A 17,368-nucleotide genomic window follows, 5' to 3' on the forward strand; every position below is an offset into this window, starting at 1 on the left:
AAGCAGGCCCCTAGTGGAGGAGCCTGATGTGGGGCTTGATCCCAGGACTCTGGGATGATGCCCTGAGCCGAAGGCAGACGCTTAACGACTGAGCCACCCAGGCTCCCCTGTTTTTTGTTTTTTTTTAAGGCTATTCAGTTGTAGGTAATCAAACAGTGCTTGTCTTATTATTTTAGAAATCAAGATGCTTTGGGAATCCAGGTTCTTCCTAAGGTTGAGGATAATGGTATAATCCTTTTGCTATCAGGAATAATGAAGAAGGCCCATTCTTTGAAGCTCTCTGTATCTTGGTTCTGCTGCTTGGTGTGAAACCTAAGCCAGTCTTTTCATTTTTTTGAATCTGTTTGCTCTGTCAAGAAGGGGTATCAGTACCTACTTCTCAGGGTTTTAATGGAAATTAGAGATATTAAGAACGTTGTTCTGGTCATCTATTGCTGTGTAAAAAACCACCCCAAAACTCAGTGGCTTAACTCAGTATTTTGCACCCAAATCTGCAGTTTAGGCCACTTCTAGCTGGGACACCTGGTTTCTGCTCCATTCAGATGGGTGGGAGGCTTGGGGCTAGGATCATTTAATGGCTCGTTTACTCAAACATTTGGTGCTTGATGGTGGCTGTCCACTGGGACTCCTGGAGCTTTGGGCTGGAACGTGTATACACACACCCTCTGTGGCCTGAGCTTTTCTTACCACATGGCGGCATTCTGCGGGCACCTAGTTGCTGAATTGTCTTTTCTAACCTAGCTTCAGAGTCACTCAGTGTTCTGCCACATGCCATATTCTGTTAGAAGTCAATAAAGGGGGGCGCCTGGGTGGCACAGCGGTTAAGCGTCTGCCTTCGGCTCAGGGCGTGATCCCGGGGTTATGGGATCGAGCCCCACATCAGGCTCCTCCGCTGTGAGCCTGCTTCTTCCTCTCCCACTCCCCCTGCTTGTGTTCCCTCTCTCCCTGGCTGTCTCTATCTCTGTTGAATAAATAAATAAAATCTTTAAAAAAAAAAAAAAAAAAAAAAAGAAGTCAATAAAGGGAGGGGACTTGACTACTTTTATATAGAAGTGTTAACAAATTTGTGGACATACTTTTAAATGACCACAGATACACATAAAATCTGCTCAAGGCATTGTAGCTACCATGATAGAGGCCTAGCCTGGAGCTAATTTCTTGGGCCCTCTGGTTTATCCTAGTTGGGATGCACTTATCCACGGAGTTCTCCTTTAGTATCTTGTAGAACCTTGGTCTTAACTCACTTCTTATCTCTCAGAGACTCAATTTGTCCTTGTGAAAGGAGATGCAAATTAGTACCTGGGAATAAAGGTAATAATTTATTGAGGGAAGGTATCTGTGAATGTCTTTCACCTGTGTCATGCAAAACCTAGATGCTTGCAAGTCCTTGTTTCATTGTAGCTTTTGAATATTCTTGGTAAGAATGATAATTTGTGGGGCACCTGGGTGGCTCAGTTGTTAAGCATCTGCCTTCAGCTCAGGTTGATGGGATCGAGCCCCACTTCGGGCTCCCTGTTCAGTGGGGAGCCTGCTTCTCCCCCTGCTTGTGCTCTGTCAAATATATAAAATCTTTAAAAAAAAAATCATTTGAATTCTAAATGCCCCTTTTTGCAGTTAATTTTCAAATATCAGTATGAGAAGCCTCTGAGAATAAGAAAAAATATTTACTCTTGTTCTTTACTAAATATTTGTAAGATCTTAGTTTAGCTTCAATTGTTGGTTCAAATCGTGGCATAAGGGGACTCAAAAGTTAAGTCATTTGGGGAAATTAGCAGTCCAAGAGCAGTAGAGAAGCAAATGAAAATAGCAGAAACCTAGTAATTTTGAGAGCAGCCTCATCTCAGCAAGTTGGGATTACACCTCAGGTTGTCAGTGTCTCTCTAAATGGGCTTTTTTAGTGTTCAGTTTGTCTTGCTCTAAGGGTAATCCCCGGTTCTGAGAAAAGAGTTCAATGGTTTCACAGGTGTGTGGCGTCATGTTAGGTTAAGGGCTATAAAGAATTTAAAGGACTTTTAGAAGACCACACAACAAATTCTTTGCTGAGCCTCTACCCTTTCCGGTGCTTTACAGGTTTAATTTTACTTATGGGAAGTACTTAACAGCAGAGACAACTGAAATCATGTAAGTGCTACTGCACTAGCTGTTGTTACTCTATACTGATTTATGTTCTAATCTTTCCTGACAGGAGTAATTATTTACATTGTAACTCAAATGAAAATGCCTTTTATTCCTTCCGAAATTAGTCAAAGTTGACGGTAGTAAAGGTACATGACAGGAATAAGGCATCAGCAAATCATCTAGAAAGCATAAAGTACTTATAAGAAAGACTAATTTTACAGTTAGTAAATATTAGCGTTAATTAGGACTTTGAAACTCACTAAAGTAGTCATCCCTAAAAGTTTGGTTCCTGTGTCCTGCTAAAGTGGAACTTCTCCTTTTAAAAACCCGTTTGTTTTTACAAAAATTAGCATATGTAGAAAATAGAGCAAAAATGCAAACTACCTGTGTGATTTTAATCCCGGAACACTCAAATTATTTTACCTGATATTTGTAATATAAAATCTTTCAAGCATTTAAGTACATAATGCTAACCTTTGCTCTCCACCAGATATCTCATGTGCTTTCAAATGTTTTACAAAACACAGGAGAAAAGCAGATAAAAGTGCCCCACCTATCTTCCCTTACTCCTATTTTAAAAAGATGATCAGAGTTTTAAAAAAATTTAACAACTATTTACTAACAATTAGTGCTTGTTAACTACATTTTTAAAGGAAGGGTTCAGAGAAGATCCCAGCCTGGGATAATTTAAATTCGGAGGCGGCAGAACAACTTCCGCCGCCCTTTAGTTTGACAACCTCCCTGGTCCACGCATGCGCGCGCCCTATTCCTTAGGGGCTGGCTTGCACTCGCTGGGAACCATGGAGAACTAAGAGCCAGAGAGGCTCACGCGGGAGCCTGGAAGTAGCGGGGGGAAGGAGGACCGTCATCCGCGTGGGCCCCCAGATGGGAACCTCATCCCTAGTCCTTGCCGCGCGAGGTATAGCTCGGAAGTCCGATTCGAAACAACTACTCTAAGAGTGGGTGTAAGAAGCTGAGCTCTGAGAGGAGCGAGTGGGCCAAGGAGGCAGAGAGCCCCCCCTTGAGGTTCCCCAGACGGTGCGTTCATCCGCGCACTTTGGAGCAAACTCAGCTTTTCAGGTGCCTCTTGGCGGCCAGAGGGAGGCGTGTCACCTATCGGACTGAGGCTGCGCGAACTCCTGAGGCGGGCGGAGGGGCGTCTCGCACGCACGCCGCGTCGCCGTGGAGACGGGGGCGGGGCCGGCGCGAGACTCCAGAGACGGCGGGAAGCCGTGAGGCGGATGTGGGCCCGGCGGGTAGAGGGAGCGCGGGCCGCGTCCGCCCACTACTGCTGGGACTTCCCGAGGCGCGAGACAGTGTTCGGCTTGTCAGGTATGAGGCCCGGTCGAATCGTCTCCAGCCTGAGTGGCTTGGCTTCTTCGGTTTGGAGTCCGGCGGCGAGCTGGACCCCGAACTGGGCCTGTGACTCTCCTCTCGGAGCCTCCGCTTTCTTCTCTATAGGAGTGCAGGCGATGCTGCCTACCCACGGACTGTGATTTGGGAGTGGAAGAGGTGTGAAGAGAGTGCGCAGGGCTTTCGGAACCCGCCCAGCGCGGTGCTTGCGCCCTTCTTGCCGGGTGCTGCTTCCCTTCAGCGTCAAGTTGCCCGGGCCCAGGACGCCGCTTCCTCCCGCGCGTCTGGTGCTGCAGGCGGGTGCCGGTGCCTGCATCCTTGCAAGGCTCAGTAGCGTGCGCGGATCCGAATCAGGAGTTTCTGGATCCCTGCTGCGTGGCCGGGCCAGGGGCTAGTGTGCACAAACCTCGGGGGCCTCGTCTGAACCCAGAGGGCCCAACAGGGCAACAACAGTGAAGCCTCCCCAGCGGCAGAAGATAAATGCTTCGGTTTTATCTCGTGGGAGGTGGTTCAGGTTTCTTGTCAACCTGTGTAGATGCATAGTAAATATTTGCTGAACGAATGGTGTTAGGTACCTGAGTACCACCCCCAGCCCTACCACTTAACTAGTGACCTCAATTAGATACTTCGTCTGTAAAATGAAATGGCTACCACCTGTTCGGGTGGTTGTTAAAAGGCAGGTTATTAATGAAAAGTGCTTCGTACTATCTATACCTGACACAGCGTTCCTGCTCCGCAAGTGGTTTTTAAATCTATTCGTTTTAGATTTCATGGTACCCGCCTAAGTGCCGTGAGAGTATGAGACTTGGTGGCAGGGAAGGCTTCCTGGGAGAAGTAGTTGAAACATTTTGGGGCTTAAGATATAAGTTTAGGTCTTTCCTTGCTTTTCTTTAGTAGGATCATTGATTTCTCAGTCATTGTTAGCAGCTGCAAAATACTGTAGAAACTTCTTTAATTTTTCAAGTTAACGTACATGACTTTAAAAACCAATATTAAAAGCTTATAATAGGAAATAACCCCATGCGCCAGTTATAATTTCCATTCTGCTAGCTGTTTTTCCTGATCTTGGAAGTAAATATCCTTATGAGCGATATTTCCTGATTTTTTAGTTTTATACATAAAGTGTTGACTGTTACTCATGGAAGATAAATGCTTAGCTTGCAGTTTTCCTTCCATCATCTCACCAGTGTGGTTATGTGTTATTGTTAAATTAATGGCCAGTGTTACACAACATTTCACAGCTATACCAAGTAGAGTACTGCAACTGTTCTTTCTTGTACATCCCATTTTCTCTGAAAATTAACAATTATTTTTTCATTTGCCTACTACTCATGCATTAATTTTTTTTCCTGAATGCATCAGCATTTCTCATATGCCTGTCTAATTTTTTTGCAAAATTACTCTCAAAACTGTCCGTTTCATCTTTTTCCTGGAGATCCTCCACTTCTCTGATCTGGTGGCTCTGTACCAGCTGTACTCAGTTCAAATCCAGAAACTTCTTTTCACGTCTATCTTGAGATTTGCTTCTTTTTGCTATTCTCTTGTATTGAATTTGCTGTTGCCTCGGTTCCTTTTTTTCCCTTTAATTTGCTTCCTTGGTTTTTGGGATACATTTTCCTTTACTAACTATTGCTTCTACTTCCTCCTCCTCCTCCTTTTCTTCCTTTGACAGCTTTATTGCAATATAATTCACATAGAATACAATTCAACCGATTGAAAGTGTTCAGTGGTTTTTCATATATTCAGTTATGCAACCATCACCATAATCCATTTTAGAACATTTTCATCACCCTGAAAAGAAACCCTTAATGTTAGGAGTCACTCCCCATTTCCCTTCAGTCCTTCCAGCCCTAGGCAGCCAAGCATTTACTTTATGACTCTATAGATTTATCTGTTCCGGACATTTCATATAAATGGAATCATGATATATGGTCCTTTGTGATTGGCTTCTTTCACTTAGCATGTGCCAGTATGTATCCATGTTTTAACATGTAACAGTACTGCATTTCCTTTTATGGTTGCATGATACTTCATTTGTATGGATATACCATATTTTGTTTGTCCATCCATGAGTTGGTGGACATTTGGGCTTTCACTTCTTTGGCTATTATTAATGTTGCCTTGAACATTCATATACAAGTTTTTGTGTAGACGTTTGTTTTAAGTTCTCTTGGCTATGTACCTAGGAATGGAACTGCTGGATCAAATGGTAACTCTATCTTTTTGAGGAATTGCCAGTTTTCCAAAGTGGTTGCACCATTTTACACTATCACCAGCAGTGTATGAGGGTTCCACTTTCTCTACATCCTCACCAACACTGGTTATTATTTTTCTGTCTTTGTTTTTTTTTTTAAGTTTATTTATTGAAATATCTCTACACCCAGTGTGGGGCTCGAACTCACGACCTTGAGATCAGCATTGCATGTTCCTCTGACTGAGCCAGCCAGGTGCCCCAATCTTTCTTTCTTTTTGATTGTAGCTGTCCTAATGGTTATCTCATTGGGATTTGATAATGCATTTCCTTGATGGCTTATGATATTGAATGTCTTGTAATGTGCTTATTGGCCATTTATGTATTTTCTTGGAGAAATGTCTGTTCACATCCTTTGTCCACTTTAAAATTGGGTTTTTTAAAAATTACTGAATAGTAGGAATTTTAAAAAATATAACCTAGATATGTCTCTTAGTAGATTTGCCAGTATTTTCTCCCATTCAGTGAGTTGTCTTTTCACTTTCTTAATGGTGTCCTTTGAAACACAATTGTTTTTAATTTTGACAGCATCCAGTTTTCCTGTAACTTCTCAAGAATGAGATAGCTTAGGGGCGCCTGGGTAGGTCAGTCAGTTAAGCTTCTGTCTTCTGCTCAGGTCATGGTCCCGGGGTCCTGGGATCAAGCCCTACATGGGGCTCCCTGCTTAGTGGAGAGCCTGCTTCTCTCTCTCCCTCCGCAGCTCCCCCTTTTTTGTGCTCTCTTGCTCTCTCTTTCAAATAAATAAATAAAATCTTAAGAAAACAAAACAAAACGGGATAGCTTAAACTTTTTCTCCTTGTGTGGGGGGGAAAAAGTGTTTGATCTCTGACATTTGGCCTCTGTGCAGGATCTCTCATCTGAGGATTTGCATCCTTCAGTTTTGAAAGACTTTCTTCTTTTCTTTTTTAAAAAGATTTATTTTAGTGAGAGAGAGAGTGTGCACGAGCCAGGGGAGGGGGAGAGGGAGAGGGAGAGAGAGGATTTCGAGCAGATTCCATGCTGATGCCGAGCTCAGAGCCCAACACAGGGCTCAGTCTCACAACCCTGAGGTCAAGACCTGAGCTGAGATCAAGAGTCGGACACCCAACCAACTGAGCCACCCAGGTGCCCCCCCCAATTAATGATACATCTTTAATAACTCATTAAAATATTTTTAGATTAGAAAAAGTTTAAAGTTTAAGTTTCCCCGATTGTTTCATATTTTTTGTTTGACAGTTAGTTTGCAGTTAGTTAAAATCAAGATCCAAAATCAAAGAACATACATTGCATCTGATTGGTCTATATCTTAAGTGTCTTTTAATGTGTAAGTTTCCGCCTCTTTCCTTTGCACTTTATTTGTTGAGGGAACTGGGTCGTTAGTCCTGTGAAGTTTCCAACATCATCCATTTTGCTGATTGCAGAATCATTTTTATTTGTTCCCTGTATTTTTGTAAGTTGGTACTTAGTTGTAGATGAGGCTTGATGACATTTAGATTCAAGTTCTTAGCGGGGGTACATCATGGGGTCATGGCACTCCCTCAGATTTCTTTGTTTGCTTTGGTCTCTTTCTTGTTGGAGGTCGCATTCAAATGTCTTGTGATTCTTGATTGTCCATTCATACGTAAGTGTCAGCAACTGAGAAATTAGAAGCTCCCAGTGTCTGAGCAGGACTTGTAGGTTAGTGAGCTTCTGTCTAGGGGCGAGCCTGCTTTTTCTTTTCTTTTTTTTTTTTTTAAGATTTTATTTATTTATTCGACAGAGATAGAGACAGCCAGCGAGAGAGGGAACACAAGCAGGGGGAGTGGGAGAGGAAGAAGCAGGCTCACAGCGGAGGAGCCTGATGTGGGGCTCGATCCCAGAACGCTGGGATCACGCCCTGAGCGGAAGGCAGACGCTTAACCGCTGTGCCACCCAGGCGCCGAGCCTGCTTTTTCATTGAGGGAGGTGGGGCACAGATGTGAGACTCTTGAGGGCTTTTAGTTCTTAGCTGCTTCTGCAAAGATTCTTCCAGTCTCCCGACTTGGAGGTACCAGTCGAGCTGCCAGAATTCCGGAAGCAGGGTGTGGAGAAGGAGCTGGATATCCTGCCTGGCAGGGTTGGGAAGGACACCAGGGGCCCCAAATGCTCACCATGTCGACTTTGATTCAGTCCCCTCATTTGTGGCCAGTGGTTACAATTTTGGGAGCCACTCCTTGTTCCTTCTAGTTCGGCGCTCTGCTGAGATTCTGTAAGCCTGCGTCTCATTGGTATCCCACTTGGTAGGTATTCCAGAGAATCATTATAAACAAGACATGAAACCAAGGCAATGACCCATTTATTATAGCAGTATCTAGCCAAAAATCCCTGTTTGAAATATCCTTTAACTTACAGAAATAGTCGCTAATGGTGACCTTTGTTACCTGGAGTATGATACCAGAAAGACGAGGCGGACAAATGTTTGATCTCAGTAAAGACTACTCGTTTTGTACGGATGAACTCTCTTTTCTGGTTAATTCCTTCTCTAATTGTCACTGAAATAGGTGACCTTGATTATAAAGGGTGATTTCATTCTTTTAGAATGAATGTCTTATTATAAATGCCTCACAGTTACTCAACATAGGGCAAGTCCACTCTATTAGCTTTCTTCCACCACGTACTTAAATCTTACTCTTTTCCTTACTACTCGAATTAGTTTCCAAGGGCTGCTCTGACAAAATAGTATACACTTGGTGGCTTATAAACAACAGAAATGTATTGTCTCATGGTTCTGGAAGCTAGAAATCTGACATCAGGATGTCAACAGGGCCATCCTCTTTCTGGAGACTCTGGAGGAGGATCTGTTTCATGGGTTTCTCTTAGCTTCTGGTCTTGCCAGCAGTCCTTGGTGTTCCCGTGCTTGTGGACACATCATTCTGGTCTCTGCTTTCATCATCACGTGCTGTTCTCTCTGTATGTCTGTCTTTGCATGGCCTTCTCCTATCTGTGTGTGTCTGTCCCTCTGTCTCATCTCTTCTTTTTATAAAGATGCCAATCCTATTGGATTAAGGGCCCACCTTATTCCAGTGTGACCTCATCTTAATTACATCTGCAAAGACGATTTCCAAATCAGGTCAATTCATAGGTACTCAGGGTTGGGACTTCTTTTAGGGGGGACGAATCCAAACCACAACATTGCTGTTCTTTGCTTTAAGAAATAAATAAAAACTATGTTGCTTATTTGGCTCATAATGAATATTACTGGTAGAAATTATCACCAAGTGAAAATGGAAACTATACACAGTAATTTACTATTAACCAAAACTGCCTGGAGATTCTTAGAGGTAACATTGACAACCAAAAAAATTAATGTAGGCAAAAAATAAGAAATCTAGGCCCCTCTTGTTCTTACGAAGGAAAGTCAGAAGTCTTAGAGCATCACCTGGACAAGAAGAATGAGCCAGTTAAAACTTTTTGAGTGTCATTCTCTCTCCTCCCAGCTTCCTTTCTTATAAAATAACTTTTTAAAAATACAATTAAAAAATTTCAGAGACTTGCCATGTTCATCTAATGTTGACTTAAGAAGAGGAGATGAGAGGGGCGCCTGGGTGGCACAGCAGTTAAACGTCTGCCTTCGGCTCAGGGCGTGATCCCGGCGTTATGGGATCGAGCCCCACATCAGGCTCCTCCGCTATGAGCCTGCTTCTTCCTCTCCCACTCCCCCTGCTTGTGTTCCCTCTCTCGCTGGCTGCCTCTCTGTCGAATAAATAAATAAAATCTTAAAAAAAAAAAAAAAAAAAAGAAGAGATGAGGAGCTGGCATGTAGCTATTCAGAAATGTGGCTGTTAAGAGGCTTCAGACAATTTACTCTCCTTTTCCCTCTTTTTCTTATAGTTAAAAGGGGAAGATAAAAGACTTCTTGATTCATGAAGAATCTGCTCACCAGGAAGTGTATATCAAGCCACTGCCGATTTCCATCAAAAAAGGAGTAAGCAGAGAATGCAGAGGAAGGTAGACCCCCGGTGAGTGATAGAACTTGATAAAAAAAAAAAAAAAGATAACTGAAATGGTGGCCCATATAAAAACCTGTAAACATTTTGTGTGTAAAAATGATAAATAGTAAAAAAGTAGTTTCACCTAAATCATGAATGGTGAGAAAGGAACTTTGGGTAAGGATTTTTTTGTTGATACTTTAGGTTTCTCATCTAGAGTATAATGTACATTTCATACCTAATGTTACAGTTTAAAACCATTTTGAGAGTGAGGAAATATCCATCATTAAGATTATAAGTTTGAGCAAGAATGAGGGTGATTTTCCTGAAATTGGAAGTTCTTCCCCCCCCCACCCACAAATGCTTTATTGAATTCAATTGTAGGCATGTATATAAAATGCTGTGAAAGGAGTGACAGCCTCAGGCTATGGGCAGCTGCTAATAGCTTCCATAATATTTTATGTTCTCTGAAATTGCTTAGAAAATTGTCAGTGAGCCAGTGGCAAAAATAATGATGTGTTGGGCTTCCTGCTCAGCGGGGAGTCTGGTTCTCCCTTTCCCTCTGCCACTACCCCATGCTCATGCTCTCTCTTTCTCACAAAGAAGATCTTTATTTTTTATTTTTAAAAAGATTTTATTTGTCAGAGAGATAATAAGCAGGGGGAGCAGCAGGCAGAGGGAGAAGCAGATTCCCTGCTGAGCAGGGAGCTTGATGCGGGGCTCAATCCCAGGACCCTGGGATCAGGACCTGAGCTGAAGGCAGACGCCTAACCAACTGAGCCACCCAGGCTCCCCTAAATATAATCTTTAAAAAAGAAATACGAACATAATGATCAGAAGGAGGCCCAAGACAAGGGCGCAGGTGTTCAGGCACTTCGCGGTGGAGGCATAGGCCTGGGTCCCGGTCACATCACACGCCATCTTCTGGTCAGTAGACTTCATGGAGTACGTGAATGCCGTGAAGCCCAGGCAGCACAAGTTCGTGAAGATTGTGTTGAAGGGGGACCGGGCGATGTGGTTGGGCAGTGCCGTCTTGCTGCGGATGGTGATCGTGGTGGTTGCCATGGGAGCTGAGCTCTAGGGCTTCTGGAGTACAGCCACCTTGTGCTCCTCCTTGAGCATCTCGTGGGTTGTGGGGACGCCAGTGTGGACACCAGGGAAGAAGCACTGGGAATTGCAGTTCGTGGTGCAAGATGAAGCAGCTGTGCTCTGGGTGCTGGACAGTGCTCTGGGCCCTCCGTTTCTCCAGTAGTTTTGATTTCTCCAAAGAGTTCTTTTTTGGTGTTTGGGAAGTCCCGAGGTTGGAAGCTTTAACACCCAAGGCTGACTGGATGTTGAAGCTTTCTCCTGCTTTTGATCGTGGTGACTTTCAGCCTGATGAAGGTTCTTTTGATTCCAAATAGCAGAATCCAACTCTGGCTAACCTTGACAAAAGGAACGAATTTACAGGAAAGAATGCAGTTTACTAACAAACCTCAGACTCAGGGGGGTGGGTATATGGCTTGTAGCTGGCCAGTCATGAGTGTCCCACTGCCCTGGGCACTGTGATTGGTTCAGGGGTGGGCACATGACTACAAAGGCTAATCAGGGGTTTTTCTCTACAACTGAGACAGCCATTTAAGGAGAGGGTAGCTCTCTCTTGCTGAGGTTGCAATGATAGCTGTTACGGTATCCACCACCAGAACCTTGTGCTGGTAAACAGGTCAGCACACTGAGAGAAGCAAGAAGATCTGACAATGTTGAGACACCAGTTCTAGTTCTTGTACAGAATTCTTCCAAAGCGCAAGAGCTAGGGAATGACTTCTTTGTGCTGGATATCTAACCTCCACTCATCGGCATCCAGGGTTTCCTGATGGGATTAGCTAAAGAGGACTTCCGGCAGGAGGTAGGAGGGAGGGAGAAGAATGATGCCAGACTATTTATTTATTCCCTTGGCTCCCTCCTTGCAAGATGTTTTGGGTTGGCTGTGTCCCTCCGCAGAAGCTCACAGAGCACCTGGTAAGGCAACAGACTCTGACTCTCCTTCTCCCTTTGGGCCTAGAGGTGGCACTAACTTAGCTTCTGCTTGCTTCAGGTTCCTGCACTTCCCCTTGTGGTTCCTCTACACCCACACCTTTGTAAATATGCCGTCCTCAAATTCTCCTGTTTTTAGTATATCATCAGTTTTCTTTGGGAATCTTGGGACTTTTTATCATGACTGGTGTTGGATTTTGTCAGATGGTTTTTCTGCATCTGTTGAAATGATCTTACGGTTTTTGTCCTTTATTAATAGGGTATATTACATTGATTTTCAGATGTTAAACTAACTTTGCATTCCTAGGATAAATCCAACTTGGGCATGGTGTTTTTTTGTATGGTTCTTATATGTTGGATTTGGTTTACTAATATATTTTGAGGATTTTTGTGTTGATAGTTCTGTTTATTAGATATTGGTCTATATTTTGTGTGTGTGTGATTTTTTTTAAGATTGATTGATTTATTTGAAAGAGAGAGAGAGAGAACACAAGCGGGGAGGGGCAGAGGGAGAGAGAGAAGCAGACTCCCTGCTGAGCAGGGAGCCCAACATGGGGCTTGATCCCTGGACTCCAGGATCATACCTGAGCTGAAGGCAGACACTTAACCCACTGAGTCACCCACATGCCCCAGTGTGTGTGTATATCTTTGTCTGCCTTTGGTATCAGGGTGTGATACCGGCTCAAAGAATGAGTTTGCAAGTGCTCCTTCCTCCTCTATTTTCTGGAAGAATTTATAGACTATCGGTGTCATTTATTTTTAAAATATTTGCTAGAATTCATCAGTGGAGCCATCTGGACCTGGGCACTTCTGTATAGGAAACATTTTAATTACTAACTCAATTTCTTCACTTGTTACAGGTCTCTTCAGAGTTTCTACTTCTTGAGTCAATTTTGGTAATCTGTGTTTTTCTGGGAATGTGTTCATTTCATCTCAGTTATTTGTAGCATAAAGTTCATGGTATTCCTTTATATTCCTTCAGTTTATGAAAAGGTAGTGGTGACGTCCTCTTTTTCATTCCTACTCTTAGTAATTTGCTAAAGGCTTGTCAGTTTTGTTGAAGGACCTTACTGTTGTTACACTCTTTTTTCCTTATGCTAATCTGAATTGGGTTCTTATATTACCTGCAACCTATGATACTAACAAACATACAGAAATTTTCTGCAGAACTGCCTAGGCCTTGGGCACGGTGGAAGCCAGGGTGGGAGGGACCTATCTGGCAGTTGTTTTGCCCCTTCCTCCTGAGGGGGGCCGTATTGGTGCTTCAGCCTCCAACTCCTGTTCAGTCTGTGTTTCAGCTCAAAATTCAGCTCTGGGTTGCTCCCGTGTGAGTCAGGTTTCTCCTCCTGCCCACCAGGACTTGGAGAAGGGTTGTGGAGTTCCAGCATAGCTGCTGAGGTCTGCCCCTGCTGATCCCACAGGAAAGGGATCCTTGAAAGCTGAATCAGCACCCTGACCGCGTTTACCGTATGACCTGCAGGGTACTCTTCTGGCCAGCCTTGTTTCATCCTCCGAAGCAAATGAGCCGTGGCTTAAAGTGAAGCTCTGGAGCTTCTAACTCTGGCTTAGTTCCCCCGATTTACAACTTTAGATGTGGGAACTTGAGAAGGGAATGTGTTTGCTTTAAAAAGGAAAAAATGAACCTTCTAGAACACAGTGTAGATTCAGAAAGGTTCATAGAATGTACTGTTTGTTTATTATATTATTTTGAAACAAACATGTAACCATCACACCTGTAAAGAAACAACATATTGTCAACACCTCAGAAGTCCCTTTTTATGTACCCTTTCCTAATCACACCCGCTCCTTCTTCCCTAGAGTAAACCAGTGTCCTACCTTAATAGTAATCACTTTTTCAAATTTCTTTGTTTTTACTAAGTATGCATTCTGAAACAATAGTTTAGTTTTGCCTCTTTGCCTTGTATAAATGGAATCGTATGTATTCTTTTGTGTCTTGATTCTTTCTCTCAAGGCTTTAAGATTCCTTCTTGTTATTGTCTGTAGTTGTAGTTTGCTCATTCTCCTTGCTTTGTGATACATTATAAGAATATTGCACAATCTGTCCGTTCCGTTGATGGGCATCTGGGCCGTTTCCAGTTTGTGAGTGCGATGAACATTCTCACGTGCGTCGTGTGGCCCACAGCAGTTCTCAAGTTTGAGCCTGCGTCAGAATGGTCTGGAGGGCTTGGTGAACACAGATGGCGGGACTCCACCATCAGAGTTCTGATTCAGTAGATCTGGGGTCATGCCCAATGATTTGTATTTCTGGTAAGTTTTCAGTTGATGCTGATGCTATTGGTTTGGGAGTCACACTTTGGTAACCACTATTTTGGGTATATGTATTCATTAGTGAGATGGATGTAAACTTTTCTTTCTTAAAATTTCCTTGTTAGGTTTTGTATTACAGTTATGGCTAGTCTCCTAAAATAACCTGGTTTTATGTAGATTTGGGGTGGGTAGTGTTTTTTTGTTTTTTGTTTTTGTGGGTTTTTTTTGTTTTTGTTTATGTTTTTTTTTTTTAAAGAAATCTCAGGGGGTGCCTGTGGGTGGGTTAGTTTGTTCAGTGTCTGACTCTTGATTTCGGCTCAGGTCATGATCTCAGGGTTGTGAGATCAAGTCCCATGTCAAGCTCTGTGCTGAGCGCTGTGTGTGGAGGCTGCTTGAGATTCTCTCTCCCCCCCTCCCTCTGCTCCTCCCCTGTTCTCTCTCTCTCTCTCTCTGTCTCTTTCTCTCTCCAACAGAATAGGATTGAATAAAACAGTAGAAAAAATTTTTTAAATTCTCGGAATAGTTTATGGGAGATTGGCGTGAATTTTTCCTTACATTTTGGTAGAACTTGACAGCAAGACCATCTAGGCCTGGAGATTTTGTTGTGGAAAGGTTTTTACTACTGTTTATTCTTGCTAATGGTTATTGGACTGTTGACATTTTATACTTCTTGTGTGGTTTTGGTAAGTTTTGCTTTTCTAGCTGTTTATCTGTTTTACCTATATCTTCAGATTTATTTTTATCAAGTTTTATACAGTATCTCTTAGGATCTGTAATGATGTGTTTCCTTTTTCCCCCCAGTATTGGTTTTTAGCCTTCTGTCTCTCTTCTTGATCAGTTTCATTGACTATTTGTCAATTTTATTAGTGTTTTTAAAGAACTCACTTTCCTTCTTGCTCTTCTCTGTTATGTTTGTTTTCCATTCATTCAAAAGAGAATTAACATTGCAGGCCTGAGACTGCTATCCTTAGAAAGTCCTGCTTACGAGGTTGGCTCTTGACTGGTGTCTAGAAACTTAGATTTCGAGAGGGTTCTCACCATTCCTTGACTGATAAGTGTAGTTAACTGTGCCCGAACTGTTTGTGCAAACAATGTGGTTTATACTGAGCACATGCTTTCCTTCTAGGAATCTAGAATTTTGGTATGTGATAGGCAGAGGGTGCCTGTACGACCAGCCCTCAGTAAGAACTTTGGCCACCGAGTCTCTAATGAGCTTCCCTGGTAGATGACACTTCACATGTGTTCACGTAATTCGTAATTCGATGCTGGGGAAATTAAGGGTATCCCGTGTGATTCCACTGGGAGAGGACTCTTGGAAGCATGCATCTGATTTCCGGCAGCCTTTGCCCCATGCTCCTTATCTCTTTACTGATTTTGCTTTGTGCCCTCTTGCTGTAATAAATCATAGCCCCAAGTGCAACTATATGCTAAGTCCTATAGTCCTTCTACCTAATCGTCACTGAATCTAGGGGGTAGCCTTCGGGATGTTTGACACACCATTGTGAATGGCAGGTATTTCTATCAGAGATTGGGCTCTCATTGTCCTTGAAGCATAGTTACTATCAGTCTGTCCCACTGAGCTTATCTATTTAATTTCACTTGTGGTTAAAAGATATTTGCGTCACATGCGGAGATGATTTGATTCTTTCCTTTCCCCATTGCTCCTCAAATTTAAGGTCTTTTAAGGATGGTACAGTTAAGAAAACTTATCCTCCAAAGATACTGGCCAACCAGAAGTCTCCTGCCTCCTCTGGGATCCAGAGTGAGATATCTAGGGCCAGTCATCCAGTTCAGCATCATGCCTCACATGGTTGGATCCGAAGGAACCGGTTACGAGAATTGCGTATCAGGTGAGCTTGCAAGTTGTCACCTGCCTGCAGTGGCTTTTCCATTGTTCTCCCTTCTTGGTTAAAATGAGGGGTTCATTGTTATTCTCTGATCTCAATTAGTCGAGACTCTGATGCCTACTGTTTGTGACAGAATGTTCAGAAGAAAAGGATATTTAGGAATCTGCAGACTTAAAGTCTGTCATTTGGTGTTTTCATTCACATTCTCTAGTTGTACCCACAAGGTGTAAGCTCTAGAGAATCTTCCAGAAAAAGTCCAAACATAGCCCGAGAAAAATTATCATTTTCCTGTACTCTTGATTAGGTCTCTCAAAGGCATTCATTTATTCACTCAACAAAAATTTTTTTTTAAAGATTTTATTTATTTGAGAGAGAGAGAGAGAGAGAGAGAGCGAGAGAGCATGAGCAGGGGGGAGGAACAGAGGGAGAAGGGGATGCAGACTCCCAACTGAGCCCAGGACCCTGGGATCATGACCGGAGCCGAAGGCAGATGCTTAACTGACTGAGCCACCCAGGTCCCCTCAACAAAAATTTATCAGGCTTTCTCTTCCTCGGCGCTGCCTGAGGAGGTGGCAGCCATCTCCTACTCAGTCAGCCTCATGGCCTCCCTCTGACCCCTGCTGAAACCCAAGATCATTACAAAGAGGACCAAGAAATTTATCTGGCACCAGATATGTCAAAATTAAGTGCAACTGGAGGAAACCCAGAGGCATTGACAGTTGGGTGCTCAGAAGATTCAAGGGCCAGATCTTGATGCCCAGCATATGTTATGGGAGCAACAGGAATACCAAGCATTTGCTGCCCGGTGGCTTCCGGGAGTTCCTGGTCCACGGCGTCAAGGAGCTTGAAGTGCTGCAGACGTGCAACAAATCTCACTGTGCAGGGACTGTCACAGTGTCTCCTCTAAGAACTGCAAAGCCATCGTGGAAAGGGCAGCCCCGCTGGCCGTCAGAGCCACCAATCCCAATGCCAGGCTGCGAGGCGAAGAGAATGAATAGATAGCTTATGTGCACATTGTGTTTGTGTTAATAAAACCATAAAACTACAAAAAACAATTTATCAGGTGCCTGCTTGGCCAGGTGGTGTGCTAGATGCTGAGCATACGAGGTGATTAAGACGTTCCTGGCCTGTGACCTCATGAAAGCTTAAAATCATGTAGACTTGACAGACTGCTAAGTCACACCAAGAAAGCAGGATAAATGCTATAAGATGAGAGGATGTGGTGCTGCAGGCCCCACAGGGCTAGAACAGCCCCACTAGTGTAGCCAGAGGAGCTTCCTGGAAGGAGTGGGGTTTCAGGTGAGTCCTAAAGGATAGTGTAAGAATAAGCCAGATAAAGGGCAGGAGGAAGAAGAGTGTTCCAAGCTGAACCTGGAGACTAACTGGCCAAGACAAGCCACCATTTTTCGTGTGTACCAGGCACTGTGCTAGGTACTTGGGATACTATAAGACATGGTCCCCGTTCTCAGGGACTCACAGTGCAGAGGGAACAACAGATCCCCTGTGAACCGATTACTGTGATTTGGTATCATAACATTATATTATGCTAAGGGTTGGATCAGAGCGTTTGGGTTGGGGAAGGTCCAGGAAGG

The 17,368-nt window shown here is 43.5% G+C and overlaps 1 protein-coding gene across 1 annotated transcript in view; it reads left to right on the forward strand.

Annotated features, from left to right (window-relative positions):
- Nucleotides 1-1,023: 1,023 nt before the first annotated feature.
- The window catches only part of SFI1 (SFI1 centrin binding protein), an 89,900-nt gene continuing 73,555 nt past the window's right edge, over nucleotides 1,024-17,368 (forward strand). The window contains 4 exon segments of the mRNA XM_057305897.1: nucleotides 1,024-3,037; nucleotides 9,551-9,621; nucleotides 9,623-9,678; nucleotides 15,606-15,779. Coding sequence (XP_057161880.1) covers nucleotides 9,583-9,621; nucleotides 9,623-9,678; nucleotides 15,606-15,779 — 269 coding nt within the window. The 5' untranslated portion in view covers nucleotides 1,024-3,037; nucleotides 9,551-9,582.

This window comes from Ursus arctos, unplaced genomic scaffold, assembly GCF_023065955.2.
Source record: "Ursus arctos isolate Adak ecotype North America unplaced genomic scaffold, UrsArc2.0 scaffold_34, whole genome shotgun sequence".
Lineage (NCBI taxonomy): Eukaryota > Metazoa > Chordata > Mammalia > Carnivora > Ursidae > Ursus > Ursus arctos.